The 21767-nt window shown below is 35.7% G+C and overlaps 1 protein-coding gene across 1 annotated transcript in view; it reads left to right on the top strand.

The window, feature by feature from the left end:
- ANGPT1 (angiopoietin 1) overlaps nucleotides 1-21767 on the top strand; it is a 157824-nt gene that overhangs the window by 78679 nt on the left and 57378 nt on the right. The window contains exon 4 of the mRNA XM_008502688.2: nucleotides 8589-8821. Coding sequence (XP_008500910.1) covers nucleotides 8589-8821 — 233 coding nt within the window. The remainder of the gene's footprint in view (nucleotides 1-8588; nucleotides 8822-21767) is intronic.

The following is a 21767-nucleotide window of genomic DNA, read 5'->3' as shown; positions in this document are numbered from 1 at the left end:
TCATGTTGCATCTAAAGAATAAGAGAAAGATAAACAATTTATGTTGAAATTGAAGAAAAAAAAATGTTCAGAAGAACATGATTCTTTAAGCAGTGAAACAAGTGTCAAAAAGAAGTTCCAGTGTAGTCCCTTTCTGTGTCGTCACTTTCTCTCACAGGAAGGTATTTATGTGACACTGGGACTCAGCACCTGAAGTCACCGAATTTAGCAATCCAGTATCTCAGAGAACACGTGTGGTGGGTTGTCCTTGTCTGGCTGCCAGATACCCACCCATCCAGGCTCTGACTCTGCCTCATCCTCCACAAAAATGCCCACTCCACCATGTTCTCTCTCTCTCTCTGCTCTGATGTGTCCTCCCTACATTCCTCTCTGATCTTGGTGGATGCAGCACTGTTTCTCTCAGATTTTCCCCTCACTCCTCAGACTTGGCTGCTGGGCTCAGCTGTGCCCTGCAGTGGGCTGGCTGGAGGTGGCTGGAGCTGCCTGTGTCTGGATGCAGTGCCCACAGACTCAGACTGCCCAAACCTGAACACATGCACAATAAAGTGAGCAAATCCATTTTCTGTCTTGGCTGCCCTTTTTCTAGTGACCTAAGGCTCATATCCCTGTAGCAGTACAGTTTAGGCCAAGAGTTCAGAGTGCTTCACTCTGGGCTCCTTTGTACAAAGAAGGAGCTGTGAGGTTACACTGTGAGGTAAATCTGACTAGGACTAAGGTTTCTCTTTCCTGTGCCTACATTTGACATGAAATTAAGGCAAAGAGCTTCAAAAATGAAGCATTTACTAAAGCTTGCTGTACAAGTTTAGCTGATTGTCTGAACTGAGATCAGAGAGTTTGCCAAAAAAGGCAGCATGACTTGGGTGCTGCTGGGCAGGAATCAGCAGTTGAGGCAGCAAGACCTTGCCCAGGTTTATGCTAAGGAAAACCAGCTCACAACAGGCAAGGGCCTACTGGGATGAGTGAGCGAAGAACCAGATAACCATGAAAAATATAAAATACTGTCACAAAGAAATGTGTTTGCTGAATGTGTCTAGCTGCAGATCTGGTCAAATAATTTACTATTATTGCCACTGGTTATGAAAACCAGTTTAATGCTTTAAATCTAGTATCTGTTTATAACCAGTATTTCCAGCATATGTTATTGTGGGGAACCTGGATTACACTGAAAAATTTTGAACTCCACAGATTTCCTTTGACCAGTTATAAATATGAATAAATGTGTGTGGGATTAGCCTTGACTTCAGCTACCTTGTAATTAAGTAATTCACTTAAATTTCATATCTGATCTCCCTGTTGTCCATGAGGAGTGTCGGCATGTGCACAAGGGAATTCGTTCTGCATGCTTTACAAACCTATTTCAAGTTGGGATTAATCCAAGCATTAGTTAAGTACATAAATAACAGCATTTTTATTTGCTGAAATGTGGTTAGCATCAAAATTTTACTGGTTGCTCATGAGACCAAGTCTTGTGTACTTAACAATCTGTATTTATTTATTTATCTTAGTTATGTGTTAGGGTGTAAAGCTCTCATGTCAGTAAACAATTAAGTTTCACATACATTCACCTTTGACTTGGTTGACATTATGATGAAGTGGTCTGTGAAGTGACAAAATGGCCTGTGTTGAAGGGGAGAAAAGGAGAGATATGCTAGAAAGCACATTCTATACCCTACTGTTTCTTTCAGAAGTATAGTTGTAAGCAGAGAAATGGAAAAACACATGGAGTTTTACCTTGTAATGAAGCCAGAACCTGGCATACACTGCCTGGGTTCTGCTGCTCTCTCCTTGGGAGTGATAAAATTAGGGTGTTATGAACACTAGAAAATGGATCATCATCACCTGTATCTTCATCTATTCCTAACAAAGAACTTTGTAATCTTGGCCTTGTATGTCCTGATGCTGAGATCAATTATGCATGCAACAGGTTCATGAGGAAACAAATCTTGATGATTAAAGCAGATACTGAACAAGCCAATGGTTTTAGTTTGCTTAACTTCAAACAGTAATTAAAGATTACCCCTCAGTCTAGGTTCAGTAGTTGTTTGCAGGTAAAATGTTTTCATTCCTCTCCATATCGCATTAATATCATTAAAATAGACAAGATTTTTTATCTGCATTGCCTATGTGGACAGTAAGCTTTTTTGAAAAGGGCCTTTTGTACACCACAGCAAGAATAAGTGTTTGAACTATCATCATCACAAAAATAATTAAAACAGAGAGTGTACTGTGGGTAGATTTCTTTATCTGTGCTAAACTTTCCTCTATATAAAATAAAAATAATGATCTTGATAATTTTCAAAAAGATGGACTTTGGGGGAAAGTAATGCAAAATCTTATAATAATAATAGCTGATAGTTGGTGTAAACTGTATATTACCCTTGAATAAAATGAACACTGCATATCAAAAAGGGACCAATGTGTGTTCTTTTGACTAGGAATATATTTATTCCTGGACTTTCTCTCTACTTCCTGCCTCTGCTGGGAAGACTGGCCAATTTTTTTTCTTTTTATCTCACTGAACTGAAAGATATTCCATTTCACAAGTAGAGTAACATTTGCCCCAGAATCATGTTTCTATTGAGTGTTCTCATGCCATAAATAATTTAGTTCTGTGGGTTCCCACCCACCATATTGTAAATGGTGGTTTCTTCCATTGCCATTTCTTCTCCCACAAGAGGTTTCTAGAACTATTTTGATTTATTCTTGAATTATTTCCCTGCTTCAGTGCCTTTATGAGTTCCTTTTTTCCCCCCAATGTACTAGCTGCATTTATCTTATTGTGTGCCATTTGTTTAAGTGTGCAAGTGTGAAAACAAGTTTTTATTTACTCAATTGAGCAAGTAAGAAAAAAAATAATGTAATTCTGGAAGTAAAATTTAAAAATAAAGTCAAGCTTGAATTTGCAGACAATTAAAGTACCTTAACACATTCAATATAAAAACTGTTATACCTCATGACAGGTGAGGGCTCAAGAATTATTCTTGAATAGCCATCTGATTGTGTGAAAGATGATTGTGTGAAAGACACAGTATGTCTATTTGCAGGTTTTGCATATTCTAAAAAGACACATGCAGATTCTTTTCTTAACTTTTGTGATTTCAATTGAATTATTGTACCACTGGCATGAAAAAAATAGGCTTAGTGATGCTAAGTCACCTTTTACTTTACTGACCTTGAGAAATATGGGAACACATATTTTTATATTTTCTTAAACTGATCAGACAATATCAGACTACCAAAGCATGGGTGATCAGCAAGTAACAATGTAGCGTAAAATTCACTCATGTAAAAGCAAATACAAAGAAGCTGTCTCAATGAGAAAATAGCATTCTTGCACTCAAAAGTAAGCATTTAAATCCCTTACCTGCTTTGCTTCCCATGCATACATAGTAAAAGAGAACCATATATATACATCCAGAGCATTTTTTTCTAGTATGATATTACTAGTCTTTATTTATCAAATGTCTCAAAAAAAGTAAGTATTTTTAACTGTATTTTTAATAAATCCATTTAAAAAATGATTATTTTAATGCAAAAGATGTCCATTGCTAAGATCTGGTCTACATCCTCTGTCTAAACCGAGGCCTCTGAAAACAAAAATAAAAAAAAATCTCTTAAACTGCCATGGTCTGGAAGGGATTAGTGAATAAACTACCAGCCTTATAAGGCAGATTGTCTAAACCAGACTTTCCTTTCTCCCTGGAGAGCTACCAGAGTGCTTTCTACATGTTCTACTTCATCACCTTTCAAAATGACATCAGCTTTCATTAAAAATTGTTCTTTGACTTCTGTATGGGCCTTCTACCCTCTCCAGTGTTATCAGAAGGGTTTTTCTGAATAAGCTGGACACAGCACAGTTACACCAAAGCATCCTACTGGCAAAAGTAACATCCTGACAAAGTAACACATGATTTGTGTGGTTGAAAATAGACTTCTAGCCTTGCCAGGATCAGTGGAGTAGACACTGAACATGGTTAACCTTTAAGAAAATCAAGTTTGTTTGGGTTTTGGGTGTGTATGTGTGTGTTTGGTTTTAATTGTCTTCTAGATAATGGCTCCAATGAGTCACTGTCCAATGGATAACATTGCTATTCGTCCATGTTAACATTCGTGTCTCCCTGACTTCACTTTGTTCCCCAGTTGTCTGATTTGTTTCCCCAAACTGAAGGCTACAATTATAGAAAACATAGAACTATGTATGTGCCTGTGTGTATACATATAGTTGTATATAAGATGGAAAATGGTGATTTATTTTTATTGTATTATAGTTCCTGTGCCAGCTTCATCTGTCTTTATCTAAAATGTCTTCAAAAATATAGGAAGTTCAAATATATAGCAATGTATAGTAATTGCAGAAGTGTAGGAAATGTATAAAATAAACAATGTAAAAAAGAGCCAGTCATTATATCATACCTGTAACATCTTGCTGGAAAATGTCACAAAAGAATGTTATATAACAATTTCATTCAACCCTTACCGATTGTTTCATTGATTACTATAGAGACAGCCTTCTTTTTTTTAAATTTAATATTTTATGTAAGAAATACTTGTCAATGGAAACTGGTAGAAATATTTTCACTTTAACTCTCTCTTCAGAATGCTTCTTAGGAAAAAAGAAACCTCACCAAATTTTTTTTCATCATGGCATATTTCTATTAGAAATTGACTGATGTTACAAGGAAGAAAGAGAGAACAGACCAGTCTCACAACTGTTAAACAAGTTATCTATATATATATATAGATAATTTTTTTTTACCTGTTTCAAGATTTTTAATGAGGTTTTTAGTTCTTTTTAAATATATATATATATATTTTGAATGAGGTGTAATAAATATAACAATATAACAATAAAAAATAACATTTCTGGCCACACTGTAGTCCAAGACCATAAAAGCAGGTTTTTCCATGCTGTTTAAGGTCTTCTTCTTTTTGGAACAGGCCAGTGCAGAAATCCCCACTCTATGCTAAGATTTTGCTTTTATTCATTTGGAGCTTTGACCAAAGGTTTCCCATTGATTCTTAGTAAAATGTTATGACTGTTCTGGATTTCTCCCAAGAATATAGGGAGTGCTCCTATCCTCGGGAATATCTGTTGCAGATTAAAGATCATTGCATAAATGCATGTGCATTCTTTAAAATAGCTTAGTTCTGCATTTTACAATAAGAGGACTTTTACTCTACATAGAAAACCATATCTCCACAGTAAAGGAACCAAGTGGTGTGACATTACCATCTTTCTACCACATGTTGTTGACACACTACTCGTAAATATTAGGATGTATTATTACTAAAGCTGTAAAACATCTGCTTGCTGTTTATCTTTGTAGATGCCAAACTGAGGAGCTCTAAACATTCTTCCTTCTTGCCTGACATGGCCAGCATTGCTACAAATAAGACTGTCATCACCATGGGTTCATTTACTGTGGTCTTAGGCTACGGTGGGAAACAAATAATGCAATGCACAAACTGTGGCTGGCAAAAGCTCTTTCTTTTGCATGAAGTTATTCAGATAGGGAAATCATTTAGATGTGGGCATGCAGATAGGATGTTGTGGAATTAGGGAAATACCCCGTGCTGATATGATACAGATATGAACAAAGATAAAGAGATATTTTTTTTTCCACCACTTACCATTGAACTTAAAAAGTAATATTCTGGCTTCAAGAATGGCATCTTCTCTTACATTTACAGTACACAACATTTCACTAGACTGTAAATTGTCAGATTGTGATGTGGCCACACTTAGCACTCATTCTATCACAGACTATGCCCAGGGCCTATATACATTCCTATATGGAATGCATTGATATAACTTATAGTCTATCACAAAGTTAAAATCTGGAGTGAAAATGAGCATTTCAATAATTTACATAAAAAAGTGGACAGAACTGATAAAATTCACATAAAACATTTTTGACAGTATTTTATGACTAAAACCAGTTCCACTAGGAATTTTCAGACACTTCTGCCTAAATAAACAAATTGATCTGACATTCTGCACAACAAATCTCAACAACTTCCATAGACATACTGTCCAGAAAATCCATGTGAGTCTAGAGCATAAAGACTTGTTTAATGTTAGAGTTCAAGAGATTAAAAAAAATGGCTGCAGGTCTCATAACATGTTAAAATAATTTATTATCTTTGGCTTCAAAATCTCTATCTCGTTTCAGATCAAAACCTTCTCTTCTCTGACTCCAGTCCATTGAATCTTTTAACTCTTTTACTACTAATTAATGAGCCTTTTAGAATGAGATATCATGTTCCTTTTGCATTTGGGACCCCAAAGAAAACTATTTTCCCTTCTCATCTTTACTATTGTTTTCCCCTTTACCCACATTCTTCTATTTTTCACAAAACTAGATACATTGAGATTACAAAGTATATTTTATTCAGTATCTTTGTAAGTCCACATTCATAATATTTCAGAAGAAGAAATTTGCTGTTTGATTTCTTTTGTTTTTAAAAACAAATTTTTTTACATTACTTTAGCTTGTACAGTAAGTCCAGGGCCTGAATTTAAGCTTTGCATTGTTATCATTTGTTAGAGCTCATATTAAGGCTCCGTGATACCTAGTAGAAACAATTCCATAGGGATTTTATTACATTCTTCAGTTAGGTTAAATGACCTGAAATTATGCAGGCATTTTGCCACTGATCTATTATCCAGAAGTAAAAACAAAGGTGGGGGGAGAGTGCAAATAAATAAAACCTAAGACTGACTTGAACAGGAAGCAGTTTGTTGGCAAGATTGTAACCACCAGTTGGTTTATGGGCATGAGAAACACCTCTTTTGGCATATAGAGCAGAATTATTGAACACAAAGTATCAGAGGTATTGAATTAATTTCTTTATCTAATATTAATAAAATCTTTCTTTTATATGCCCACCAAAGCGCCAAAGCATTGGCCTGAAAAAAGTTCTTGTTCACTGTTGACAGATATTAGCTGTCCTTTCTGTCTACAACCCCTTAAATTCTTCTAGATATAATCTGACATGCCTTTGATCTTTCTAAATTGTACATGTCCAAAGTCTCTTTGTCTTCTAAAGACAAAGAGAGTAACAGAAAGGAACTATTAGTCAGTGTTTACATGTGAAAAAATTTACTGCTTGATTTCTTTTATTTAAAACAAAAAAATTTAATAAAATGTATAAAAATTGATGTAAGAAGGTTGCATAGTTTGATGCTAAATAGGTTTCTGTCTGAGGAGCCTTTCATGGAACCAGAAAAGGCTTAGGGAAAATGTCTATGTGCATTCAAGCTAAATGAGGGAATCCAACATTGAAATGCAGCTTGGGATTTATCTTTTGGGGAAGCAGTGTAATTCTTCATGTGAAAGTAGATATCAGTCATCTGGTGCACCATTCCTTTCCTAGCATCACAGACAACATAAAATGGTACTTTTGTAGAATCATAGAACCAGGGGTTACATATTCTTTGATAGTACTCCATAGTTACTAAAGCTTCTCTTCCATTCAGTGGTAAGGCCCTTCACAAACTCTTCCTTAGTTTACCCCTGGTTTTTGTCTCTTATTATATTTATCCACTGATACTACTGATTATGTCCTTTTCAATGCCTTGCTCTTCTCCCTCCTTTGTCTACCTTAGGCTTTTTAGCTTGCACTTCTGTATACATATAACAGAATCACAGAACTGTCATGGCTGGAAAAGACCTCTAAGATCACTGAGTCCAACCATCAAAGCAGAAAAAACCACCATGCCCACTAGAGCATGTTCTGATGTGCCTTATCTACAAGTTTCTTAAATACTTCCAGGGTTGGTGACTCCACCACCTCTCTGAGCAGCTTATTCCAGCACCTAACTAGCCTCCCAGTAAATAAATGCTTCCTGATACCTAGTCTAAACCTCCCCTGACACAAGTGGAGGCCCTTCATTTCCTCTAGTCCTATTATTACCTACTTGGGAGAAGACGCCAGCACCCACCTCCTTTCAACCTCCTTTCAGCAAAGAGCAATAAGGTCTTCCCTCAGCCCCTCTTCTCCAAACTAAACTTTCCCAATTCCCTTAACTTTTCCTCATAAGACTTGTTTCTAGACCCTACACCAGCTTGGTTGCTCTCCTGTAGACATGCTCCAGTAACTCAATGTCCTTCTTGTAGTGAGGCACGAAAAACTGAACACAGTAAATGAGGTGCAGCTTCACCAGTGCTGAGTACAGGGGCAAAGCCACTTCCCTGCTTCTGCTGGCCACACTATTACTGATGCAGGCCAGGATGCTGTTGGCCTTCTTGGGCTCCTGAGAAGACTTCTGGCTCATGTTCAGATGGATATCAAATTGTGTTACTGTCCCTATGCTCGTGTACTTGAGTGGGTCTAGCAACAAGATTACAGTTCCATGCACTTTAAGCACTACAGCATGATAAAATCACAAAATGGAGCCTTAGAGAGCAGTTATATTTGACTGCTTGACAGAGGAAATCAATGGGCTGAATTAGTACGTGTGATTTTATTTAGAATAATTTATTTCTGTACTGAATTATATGGTGAAGAAAATAAGAGTTTTGTTTTCTGTATTAATAAATAATTGGCCTTAAGTACTACCTATTAATTGTTTTATTTCATTTTAGTTTACTTGAGCACAGAGTTTTAGAAATGGAAGAAAGGCATAAAGAGGAGCTGGACACTTTGAAGGAGGAGAAAGAGAACTTAGAAAGCTTGGTCACACGACAAAGCTACATAATCCAGGAACTAGAGAAGCAGTTAAACAAGGCAACAAGCAATAACAGTGTCCTGCAGAAACAGCAGCTTGAATTGATGGATACAGTTCACACTCTGATCACCCTTTGTTCCAAGGAAGGAGGTAAGAAAATAACATTGTAAAACATTTGAAGTACAAGGAGTAAATCCTGAATTTTTGGAAAGGCAGAACTTAATGGTCCCGTTCCAAGAAAGCAAGGGACATTATAATTGAGGACAAAAGAGCTGATGAGAACCCACAAATCAAAGAAGGTTCAGACAGTGATGAGGTCAACCCTTGTACTAACATTTTTTATTTTTTTAATTGGATATTGATTTGATATCTTGAAGTAGATATCTTGATATCTTTGATATCAAAGGAAGTAGGCCATACTTCCTTTGATTTCACATGAGTAATACTGATGTGGTCTTCAGAGTACCTTTGTACTTTTGTTGGAATAATTCCACCAGCAGTAGATACCAACTTTATAGATTACTGTATCTGATTTACTTGACTTTCTTTACAATCAATGGGGTGAACAGGGTACTAAACAAAGGAAAGTAACCCCAAACTTAATGCATATATGTGGATTGTATATATACTTGGATATAAATGTGAATGGTGCTGTAGACATCCAAAAGATTAATTTCTTCTTTCAAATGTGATTTTATTTGTACTAAGGGATCATTTTCCTCCCCTCTGCCTAGCTGGATGTTGTTTGTTTCTGGGAATAATTGTCAATTTACAACCACAAAAGGCAGAAATAACATCTTTTGAAAGAAGGAGTTGACAAAGACTCTAGGACAATCCTTCTCACACCTGTCTTTCTTAGTAAAAAAGTTTATTATAGAGTCTGAGAAAGAAATTAATTCAGAATTTCAATTTTGATGTGCTAAAGACACTGCAGAATATCTCTGGGAATAAATTAGTAAGAACTGCTCAATAGAGACCACTGTGAAGGATGAAAATGAGACATGGGAAGAAACAGCTTAGTAACTGCAAAAAGCAAGCAAAATCATACAGTACAGACGGAAGAAGAAATATAAAGGCGAATATAAGAGAAAAGGCACAGGTGAAAAATAACAGCTAAAAAGGGATTAATGGATGTGCCTTGTGTGGCAAGCAGAGGGTTAAAAATACTGGGGGACATAAAGCTGAGGAAAGAAAATAATATCCACCTGGGAAGAAGCTATCAAAACTCTTCTTAAATAGAATTAAAAAAAAAAAATAACACCCCACCCTCACCCCACCCCCCCCCAATGAACCAAACAAAAAACAGCTTAGAGAGAAACTGTAGATTTACAAAATGTGGTAGTAATTCAGTGAGTGTGCAAGTACGAATTGAAGAGGTCTATGGAAGGTAAAGTATCAGCAGTGAAGAGCCCAGCATACTTGCCTATTGTAATTCTAGATCCCTAAGTGCCATAAATTATCTAAAAAACAAAAAAAATAAACAAAGCCCCCAGGCAACCACCCCATCCCCCCAGTCACAACCTTCTCACCTGTGTGGTTATTCAATACTCTCTTAAAGAGGCAGAAGAACAAATCTGATCATTAAAACTAGTCAGCTAACGGCAAGGGTGGGTTTGCTCTCTACTACATATTCCCATGCAACTTGTGTGGCTACATCTGAACTGCTCCAGTGACAAGGATTACATCCCTTCCTTTGGAAGGGTTGCATGTTTGGTTCATGTTGCTAGACTACTTCTTTTTTTTAAGACATTTTCCCACCTTAAGTTCATTCTGAATGTTTCCGTCTGCTTATTCTGTTATAGAGTTCCCGAGCATTTTGAATTAAATAATATCCTTCATAGCAAGCTGTTCTCATACCAGTAGAGAAACATTGTGATGCAATGCAAATCCTTTATTATGTTTTACAGTATTTTGGCAAAACCACCTAGCAAAGATGCGTTCAGACTGTTCTAGTAGAGCTCAAGAGTACTTTAAAATTAATATAAATATGAAAGATATTATTCTCATACAGAAATAAACTGAAAGTTCTTTTCAAGGTTAGAAGCATATTTTCTAATAATTTTGAATTTGATTAGAACATAAAACCAAGAAACAAAAATACCCAGCATTTTCCCTAAATTTATTATCCTTGGCTGCTTCATATAAAAACTTAGGGTAAGGATTACAGAAGTGAATATTCAAACTGGGCTCCTGGTTCAGGTGCTTGAAAATCTGAATTCTCAATAGGTTGTTTCATTTTGTTTTTTTGTTCCTTCTGAGAAACACAACAATGGTAGCCATTGAGAAATGCCTAAGTATAATTTTAATATCCTAATTTAAACTCTTGGTTTTGGAGTCCTTTACCTTTTGTATATTAACCTGTTCAGAATTTTCCTTGGAAAATTTTTTATTTAGAGAAAAATTTTTACACTTACTGACTACTTAGGTCTAATTGACCAACAGTTTTGGTAAGTACATTCATTGCTGAAAAAGGAGTTAGACAGCTTAAGTTAAAATAATAATAATATTATTTGCTCTAAGACTTGCTCAATACTAAAGCATTTGGTTGTACCAAAAAATAATATCAGCTTCAGTCTGTGGAATTACATGTTGAAGATGGAAAAGTGTGCATGCTGGGAAGTGCAACTGGAGCTACTCTAAATTCACATGAAAATATGAAGTCTAGATAGTCTTACGGAAGACTTTATGTTTACACTAATATTAAAAGCATAAAATATGCTGTGAGAACTGGTGTTTATTTGGAAAGAGAGAGTAACAAAATGTGATACATAAATCAGTGACTGTACTTCTGTCTTATACTTTGGTAAATCTCAGTCATCTTATTTCTTAAGGGATAGAGCAGAAATGGAAATGGTCCAGAAAATAATAGGACAATGGAAATAATTAGAGACCTGGAATGATTTCCATATGAGGAGAGAGAATTGTAATATACAGAACTACTAGATGGGAAAAAAGGTATGTGGAATGCTGTTATGACAGCATACAAAATTACTAATGGTAGGGAGATAAGGAGTATCTAACAACGAGAGATATTTTCCACTGATAAAAGATAGTACTTGATTAAGTTCAGTAAAAGTTGATAGATATCATTGTGATTGATAAAGATTTTTGAATTCTTAGAAAGCTGAAGAGCTGGCAAAGGATTGGTCCCCTTAAAAACTTTAAACTTTTAACTAACTTTGATATATATGAAAGGAAGAACAACCTAAGCAAAGCATCAGGTCTAGAGGGTCAGATTGACACAGATGAGTAACTTCCTAAGGATGACAATGTTTGAGAGGAATTGCAACATTTAAACCCTGTGGTCTTTTGAAAGTGGCTTTAAGAATCTTTGTTGGACTTGCAAACATAAATGAAAAAATGAAAGTAGATCTATCTTATATAGCCTGGAGAAGACTCCAGGGAGAACTTGTAGCATCCATCCAGTACCTGAAGGGGGCATACAGGAAAGCTGGGGAAGGACTTTTTACAAGAGCATGTAGCAATAAAACAAGGGTTAATGGCTTTAACTTGGAAGAGAGGAGATTTAGCTTAGACATTAGGAAGAATAGTGTGAGGGTGATGAGATGCTGTCACAGGTTTCCCAGGGAAGTTGTGGCTACCCCCTCCCCAGAAGTGCTCAAGGCCAGGTGGAATGGGGCTATGAGCAACCTGGTATAGTGGGAGGTATCCTTGCCTATAGCAGGGGGGTTGGAATTGGATGAGCTTTGAGGTCCCTTCCAACCCAAGCCATTCTATGATTCTATGATTTTTAGATTAATTTAAATGTTTGGAGACTTTCAAAATTTTGTCTGCTAGGAATCTGTGAGTAAAATAACTGAACAGTGTACAGATACAGGGCTGAACAGAAGCCACTTTTGTGGTACACTCTGAGAAGCTTATCTAACATAGCCCCCACTTTCAGATGACAACCAAAGGAAATCTGCTTTGCCACTTCCACTGTGACTAGACAAACTTTTAAGAGAATTTCTGAAAGATAAATGTAAAGGAGTAAGAAAAAAAAGTAAGAGAAAAGCCAGAAAAAGGATAAATTGTTAAAATATAGATGGACCTAAATACAAAATCCAGATCTCATGTTCAGTGTCCAGTTTTGGTACAGATAAGTTTTGGGATGGGGGTCACCTGTAGAGCTTGGATTGTTTGTGAGTTGGGTTTTCAAAATACCACCATCCTTCTTCCCAGTGTGAACAATTCTAGGATTTCAATTGCATGTAATCCTTAAAACAGACACTCTGGTAGGTCACAAAGCCTACAGAGTGCTAAATATATGTAGGATACCATGGAGACTCCCATGTCTCCCTTTTGGCCTGTGTCTACAGCTAGATAGATCTGTCCCATAGCCCATGTACTCCTAAGGCAGGGGCAATGATCTTGGCAGAGATTGCCAATAAATTTCTAAATAGAATTTCCAATAGAAATGGCTGTTCATTATGGTGAAAAATTATCATAGCTTTTAAAGACTAATTAATCTCAAATAAGGATAAATGCCTGAAACATTTACTTTTCTCCAAAAAAAGGAGGAGGCAAAAGATTGAGTTGAAGGCTTAATTAATCACCATAGAGATATTGTATGATTATCTCCAAGACTGTAGAAGTCCTTCACCTGTGGAAGAGTTTGATAGAGACCTCATCATTCTTTGCAAAAATCATAAAAGATTTTTGATTATTGTTTTTTTTTTTTAATTGTTTACTCCTCATAATAATTTGAACATTATTTTTCCAAGGATGGATAAAACATTTTGGCCCATTTTATCCCACTGTCAAACAATAAATCTGCAACACAGTAACTAGGTTTGTGACTGACTTTCTGAGCTTCCACATAAGCAAAATTACCTATGAAAAGGATGTATAGTGCTAAGTAGAGAGCTGCACACACATTGCTGGTAAGTGTAAGGAATGCACTACAAATTATGTTAAGTAATAGATAATATCATCAGCAAAGATGTGTATACACATTCAAACTAAATAACTGAGAAATTGTATTGGTTCAGTGGGAAATTCTCTGTCAAGCCAAATGTCACAAAATTTGCCCAGTCAAAAGTCACATATGTTTTCAAATACATTGTCCTTTTTTTTTTCCTGTAGGAGAAGATAGATCTAGAGTGTCTATTGTGTTAACATTATTTTGCATAACTTAGGATAGCTGCCTACCCATAGGATAAGGGAACATAAAAATTCAGTAGGAAGGTATATTTAACCAGAAAATTATTTTCCTTTTCTGATTTTTTTTTTAATTTTTTTTTTTTTATGTTGTCAACTATATAATAACATGCCTTGCTAAAATGTTTGGTCTAAAATTGAATACTTCAGAGGACTACTGGAACAGCAAAGAAAGCTTTTTCATGAATGTCCAGTTTTGTGACCTCCTAGTAGGAGAGAAATAAAGCATTAGCTTCCTCTTGAATGCTGACAAGAAGCTTAAACTTAATTCTCAAAATAATACACATATACACTAGGAATTTACCTCCCCACAAGTGCTTATTGAGCTCTTGAAGTAAATAACATGGTTAATGGGTCTGGCATTTCTGAAAAGGTATAGATCTCCTGGGCTATGGGTTGTTGTAATATTTAGAAAATTATGGAGGGAGAGTAAATATGTGCAAAACTTTATTTAAATGGAATTGATGCCTCTAAAAGGCATATTAATTAATTTATTCAAAACATTAAACTTTATGTAGTTTATTTCACTTCTTAGACCACAGCTATTATAATGTTAAAATTTGTGCTAAAGCTCTCCTCTGAAACACAGTGAGAACTTCAAAGAAATGAACCGAAGGTTACAGACACAGGGGAAACTCCATTGACATAATCAGAATTACCCCAGCAGTGATGCAGGCATACTTCATTAGAAAGACTTCAAAGACACCTTTTATAATACAAGCTCTTATTTAGTAAAAAAAAAAAAAAAAAAAAAAATCCCAGTAGGAGCATAGGAATCCCAGGATAGAATAACAGATTCAGGTGTTCTGAAAGTTAATTTTAAATTTTAACTTTTGGACTGTGTTCAGCAAAGCATATTTTCCATATTATATTGAAAGAGGAACATAATGGAACAAAATAATGAGGATATTTAAATGTAGTAGATTGTAGACAGCAGTGTAGGAGAGTGAGGTTGCATGATACAGTTCTTGGTCTTTTTAATTTTTTTGGTGCACAGAAAGAATAATATTCATACTAATCTGAGATACATTTTGAGGTGACAGGATGTTTTGTTTGGTGCTATTTCCTTAACAATGTCTTGCATGCCTTAATCACTCATCGCCTCTTTGTGCCTCATCCTTGACACTGTTAAGGTTTTTTCAATGTGATGGGAAATAAATAGTGAGTCAAAATTCCCAATTATGGCATATCAGTCACTTCATTAGTTTTCTTCTGAAGCATATAGACAAACAAAATAAGAGTTATGCTAAAAGCACAGAGGGTGCTGACCAATTTTGGCTTCAATCTGTAGGCCTGAGGTAGATCAGAGTGTTTTCGAAACTTGGTTATAAGAAAAGAACGTTTGATTAAAGTGACAGACATTTTTTTCTTACACCTGAAATCACGTTTTTAGTACCAATGTATTATACTGCAATACTGGCAAAACACAGTGTTTTCATCTAGGAGCTTCAGGGGGGGTTTTCAAGGTTATTTTTTGTAATATTTTATTAGGGATGAATTAAAAATCACAGACTCGACAAAGTTGGAGTCACCACTCCAGAAGTTTAAACAAAACCTCATTTAATGCACTGAAGTCCTCTAGTCTTCCACAATTACCTTGTCCTGTTGAAGTCCTAATTTGATCACCAAAGGTGTCGAAGCAAATAACTTCAGCTAAGGTTGATAGTATTTGTATTCAAGAATACAGAAAACATCCATTTTCCCAGTTTCTTTGTGCTTCCTCCTGCTTTAGAGATTTTATGAGCAAGTAGATGAATTCTTTAAAGACCAGGAACACATTTAATTTAAAATGAGACCAAATGATCATTGTCAAAAAATTCCCATCCCCGATTCACAAGCTCACTATTATAAAGATGCATTCCACTATTTATATTTTGAAAGAAAAAAAATGAATCTTTGTTTTGCACCTATTGTCATGAAAGAGGGGTCCCCTTACCATTACTGTTGCTGGATCCAATTGAGCACACGGTGCACTGAGGTGGAAAACACTGCAGTGCTGCAGCCAAAGGCTGGGTTTTCTTTGTGTAGTTGTGTAGGTGTTCAGTTAAACATGTACATCAGCACCACCTTTATTTTGTGTTTCTTGTTAATCCTGTCCAGGTGCTACAGAGTTCCTGTTTCTCTTTCTGTATGTGTTTGCATTTCTCAGGGGTGCCCAGAAAGCTAAAGTTAGAGGTTTCAAGGCTAAGCCTCAACTGGTTCACATAACATTTACAATGTAGATGTAGATAGCATGGTCTGGAGTTCCTTTGGAGTCAACAAAGGCAATTCTGTCAAGAATGGGGTTGAATTCCATCTGCAAGTGTTTTTTTCTCCATATATCTGTTTAAAGAGTGATGGTATTAGTGCTCCTATTTATATAATCAGTATCTACATTGGGACAGATTAATTTTATATTCTTGTTTTCTAAAACTAATAAAAAACCCAAAACTGCTAGTTCCAAATCATCATGATTTAAAAATAAAAGTATTTTCATACATTTCTCAGACAAGGATACCTTAATGTCCAAATTATGCTGTATAATAAAATGCAACATAGTGTATTAGGTAAGATCAAGCCTGGATTTATGTTTAATAGAGATTCTGTATTGAAATAGTCAGTCTGAATGTGCAAAATTTTAAATTTAGGTCAGTGGGAAAATATTTAAATTCTTCAAAACAGAATTGGAGTTCTCCCTATATCTATATTAACTCGTAAATGATCACAGCAGGAGGTCAATATTTATTGGTACTGAAATCTGAAAAGTTAAAGTACATATTTCTTAATTTAAATTCTTCATTGTTAATATTAAAAATCAATTACCTACCCTCATTCATACAGTATATGTCAGTGCCAAATCTCTCTTTGCTATTATTCACTCACATACAAGGTATTGCAGGGGATATCAACATATATAAATCAACTAATGACACAGATAGAATCATCCAAATGCCTTATTAGTGAAAATTTTCTTTGTATGCACACCATTCTTCAGCTGGAAACACTAAATGCACATTGGGGTGCCTGTGTGAAAAAATACAAATCAATTCAAGAAATATGGACACTAGAAATATTAAACAAAGCCAGTGGCTTAATCTGTCATGTAGCAGTTAATGAAAAACTTCTTTAGTCCTCAGCTCTCAGTGAATAGCTGGTTACCCACAAAATTATGGTCTCGAACAGGGACCATTAAGGAACTAAATTGCAGCTGGATAATTAAGTGTCTTATCTCCTCATAAATGGGCCATGAGGCATTCTATTTCAGCTCACTAATGAGGATCACTTTATGGTATTCCTAAGTGCTGTCTTTCAAAAGCACAGTAAATTGAAGTATTGTTGTTAGCTGTCACTAAAGCTGGATTTATTGGGAAACAAACTAGATAAGTGTTGATAATTTATTAGGTAGAAAATAATTATGCCCTAGAAAGGGTGAAAGCTCATTGCATTAATATCATTTTTGAAGACCAAGTCCATTCCTACAGCACTACAGGAGGGAAATTCTGCTTTAAATGATTTATTTAATAAGTAGTTGGACAGTTAGGTGCTCTTGCTGTGCAATAGTTAGCCTTTCTTACTCCAGACTCTTAGGGGGTGAATGGGAGAGAAGAGTAATAATCTGTTAGCTGCTAAAACATTTCTGTAAATGTTAATGCGAGGCAACTAATTGGCTACTACTTTTCTCTTTCCTTCACACTTTAAAAGTATGGATCTGAAACTCCTGTAAGTAATGAACCTTAGTATTCCTAGTGAATCTGAGACTGGACTCATTCCTAGGCTAATATTATTGTCATAAGCCTATTAAATGCATTTCTTTATGTCCTGGTAGTTATCATGGGCTCTACTTAAACAAGCTTTCCATATCCATTCAGGCCTCCCACATGCAGTAAGTGGCCCACATGCAGCCATGAAGGGCGAGGTTGATGGCAAAGAGGTTATTTTGCTTTTGTCATTGTTGCTTGGAAACAAAATTCTTCCACTTCTGCATCCAGTCTTGTGATGATCAGGTCATTTGGATCAGTGGAAAAATAAAATTGTTTAACAAAGAAACAAACCAACAAAACCAACGAAAATGCAACCAAACAAATAAACAGAAAGCCAAAGACTGCCTATGTGTGTCCTCTTCCAAACCAAAACACATTCTGCCAGATCTGTTATTAGTTGATTCATTCTTTGTCCATGGAGACAGTCTACAGCCAACAGAGCTGGCAGCAGCAGCACTGCTCCTTTGAGTGAAACCTGCTATTGCATTATGACTAAGTGCTCCTTTAGACATTAAAAATGTGTGTGTACATAGATATATTTAATTATACTGCCATAAATGTTGAACTCTTTAATGAAGGCCAGCACTTTCCATTCTAGGCTTTCAGCAGATGAGTATGCCTGAGGAAGGAATTCTGGAGTTCTCTTTTCTCCCACCTTCTACAATACCAGTTTAAGTTCAGTTCCCATGGCGATCTTGAATGAAAGGATGAAAGGTGCAGAAGGTGCTACTTGCCTATTAGAGGTCAAAATAAAAATAGTAATTCATGAATTATTACAAAGAATCAGATAGGAAATCAGAAAAAATTGTACCAATGTGTGCTAAAATACTGTGTAAAATACTGCATCCCGTGTCTTAAAAAAATTTTTTTTAAAAAATGGAATAAGCTACAAAGACAGATCATCAAAGATGTGAAATAACATTCATTAAACATATCAGAGATATTTCAGCAGGTTAAATAATAATAGGATAATAGCAGGTGAATGAAGTAGAAGTCCTAGGGTCATAGGTAGATTGTAGAGCATAGATGCAGAATTGCTTACACTTTTGGATAGGAATAAAGGGTCACCAGCTGAAATACTGGTTAAAATACTGGTTAAAATAATGGTTAAATACTGTTAAAAGACAGCAATGGGAGCTTGTCCTTCACATGGTATGTGTATGGAGTTCCTTGGTATGGGACACTGAATAATTAAAATTCATGTGGCTTCAAAAAGTAACCAGATAAGTTAATGGTAAAAAAACTTTGAAAGCCTATTAAATATACAAATATTATATCTGGCAGAAGAAGTACCTGTGCTGTAAATTTCTGGACATGCTGCCTGCTCTTCTGCTCTTCTCCAGTCATCTGCTTTGGACATCTGTTCCTACTGAAGATACTGTTTTGAACTAGGTGTTAGCCCAACTCTTAGAAAACCATAGTGTTTTCCTGGGAAGGAAAAGGACTAAAGGAAAAACAAAATAACAATAAAATAAGTAATTATGGGGGTGCAAGTGAAGGCCAAAAATAAAAGAGCAGTGAGGGTTAAAAGATCAAGTCTCGTGAAGAATCCCCATGACTTCTGGGGCCCCAGATGCTGCAGATGGAACACTAGAGAGGCTGAAGTGGCAATGTGACCTGGTAGAGCCACTCTCATAAATTTGTTTGGGATTAATGTGAACCTTAACAATAAAGTTTTTATAAGCTAGAATCTGCAAATTTATAACCTATAAACTTGATTATACAGCAAGAGTTCCCAGAACAGAAATATTTTATTCCGGGATATCAAAATTAAGGTGTTTTTTTCAAATTTGCCTTTGGTGAGCTGTTGCTGTCTGATTCAGAGCAATCTCACAAAGAGATATTAGTTTGAAAAACATTCTTATGAATATCTATTTTTCTGGAAAGAAAATTTATGGAAGGAAAAAGTTCCAGTCCTAAACTTTCTCTGTTCCAGTCCTAAAGTTTCTCTCACCTCTCTAATAAACATTATTTAAAAAGCACGTACATTCAAGGACTTATCTCAGAAGAATGCTGAACTCCAAGACATCTAGATGCAATTTTCATATCAACATCCTCCCACCTTAATTTTTTTTTCCCTAATGATATTCAGACTTTGTGGAGATGAAAATAAAACACAGTTTTAATAAAGTAGGTAATAAAATTGTTGTTGGAGAAAGTTTTGAGTCAGCCAGTGGTAGTTTGTCACTACAGTCATTTAGAATTGGGTACAAAGTGAAGATAAATTCACATGTAAAACTCTTGTCTAACTCACTAGAAGCATAAGTTCCTGATATTTTTTAATGTCATATCTCTTCAGCGGTTGAAATTTTCTAATTCCTTTTGACATTGGCTATATCAGGTAATGTTGGTAGATTAAATAACCCAGAAATGCTTTCTGGAGAGGAAAAACACAATGTTTGTATAACGTACATGAAGAGACCAGAATCCAGAAAATGCACTTTTCAAGTCCTTTTTGACAGGGACACTGTTACACGGTTATCAGTTTAGTTTGTAAGCAGCAATGGTTATCTGGATACCATATCTGACTTGAAGGTAGCCTCCAGGTTTGTGACTTTTCCTGTGGTTTGTGTAACAATTCCAATACAGCTTGGTTGTTACAGGGTTATCTTGTTGAAGGGAATAGCTGCACATCACAACCAGCTATCAGGTTGCAGTTTAATGTTCTCAAGTGGAGGTTGGTTGGTATATGCAATACTAGGCCACCGAAACAACAGGCTATACCTCTGGCTGTAAGTCAGGAAAAACTGAGTGGCTGTAACTCTTTGCATATTTTTGCTCCTCAAAACAATAATAATCTTCACCCTTTCTCTGTCAGATCTGTTTGCAATTCCTGCTGTTAAGTCTGGGAACATACATACATGCATTGGCTGTGTTTCAGGCCTCCTCACTGGGGATATTAGATTGACATCCTTTTGATAATATTAGCAAACTGTTACTGATTTGATTCTTTGCTAGCTTAGTGTTATTTGCCATCATTACTGGAACTGTGGTGGTGCACACCAGCTGCACCCAAATGGCTGGGAAAGAGGTCAAAGACGTAGTCTTACAGAAATTTAGGATTTCCCATTATGTGTCTGGAACAATGACAAGATCAAGGAAAAATTTATTTGCAGTCTGGATCTGTACAGAAACTGCCATTTTGTAGTCCTTGTATAACCCTGTCTTGCAATGCTACAGCTGAAGGTAAATCATTTTCCAATCTTCCCCTTTTTGATTTTTTAGAAGCTGCTCATATGGGGACAGAAATTTTCAACTTAGCTGCTTTTGATAGAGTAGCTAAAATTTAGGTCAATTTTGCTTGCCATTAAGACATGGAGAGAGATTGTTCTCCCTGTCTTCAAAAGCATAAAGAACTGTATTTTGGTATGTGCAGTCCTAGAGGAAAATTATATTGTAAATAAAACATTTTAAAAATGAAAATATAATAATTCATTAAGACACTACAGAAATCTCTGAGTATCTGTTCAAGTCACTATCATGCAATAAAAAACACCAGCTGTCTTATATTTGCTGGCAATATCATTAAAGGACATAAGATGCTAGTGATTAACTCTTTCTCAAATGATTTCACAAGTATGGCAGTTCAGATCCTAAATAATCTAGTAAACAAGAATATGGTTTTATTGAGTCCATAAACATAATGAACTGCAGTTTAATATTTACTGCTTACAGATGAACTGCACAGAATGTCTGACTGAGACTGAAAACTAGATGAGATAACAAGTTCATTTTCTCAAAAACAATCAGAAATCTCAATTTAAAAATCAAGCATATTATTTTAGAATATTTTTTCAAGTAGAGAAAGGGTTAGATAATATTAATTCAGCTATGAAAAAACAAAAGATAAATATAGTATGTTTTAAATTTCATATTCATAGATTTATAGAATCAGAATAATTTGAGTTGGAAGGGTCATCTAGTCCAAACCCCCTGCAGTAAGCAAAGACACCCTCAACTAGATCAGGTTGCTCAGAACCTCAGCAAGCCTTCCCTTGAAAATCTCCAGGTATGAGCCTCAACTACGTCCCTGGGCAGACTGTTCAATTTTTCCACCATCCTCATGTTAAAGAACTTTTTCCTAATATCAAATCTAAATCAACTTTTCTCTAATTTAAAACCATTGCCCCTCATCCTATCACCACAAACCCTGGCAAACAGTCCCTCTCCAGACTTTCTATACGGTTCCTTCAGAT

Source organism: Calypte anna, chromosome 2, assembly GCF_003957555.1.
Source record: "Calypte anna isolate BGI_N300 chromosome 2, bCalAnn1_v1.p, whole genome shotgun sequence".
Taxonomy (NCBI): Eukaryota; Metazoa; Chordata; class Aves; order Apodiformes; family Trochilidae; genus Calypte; species Calypte anna.
Note: the sequence above shows the minus strand (reverse complement) of the source record. Positions and strands in the feature narration are given on the sequence as shown.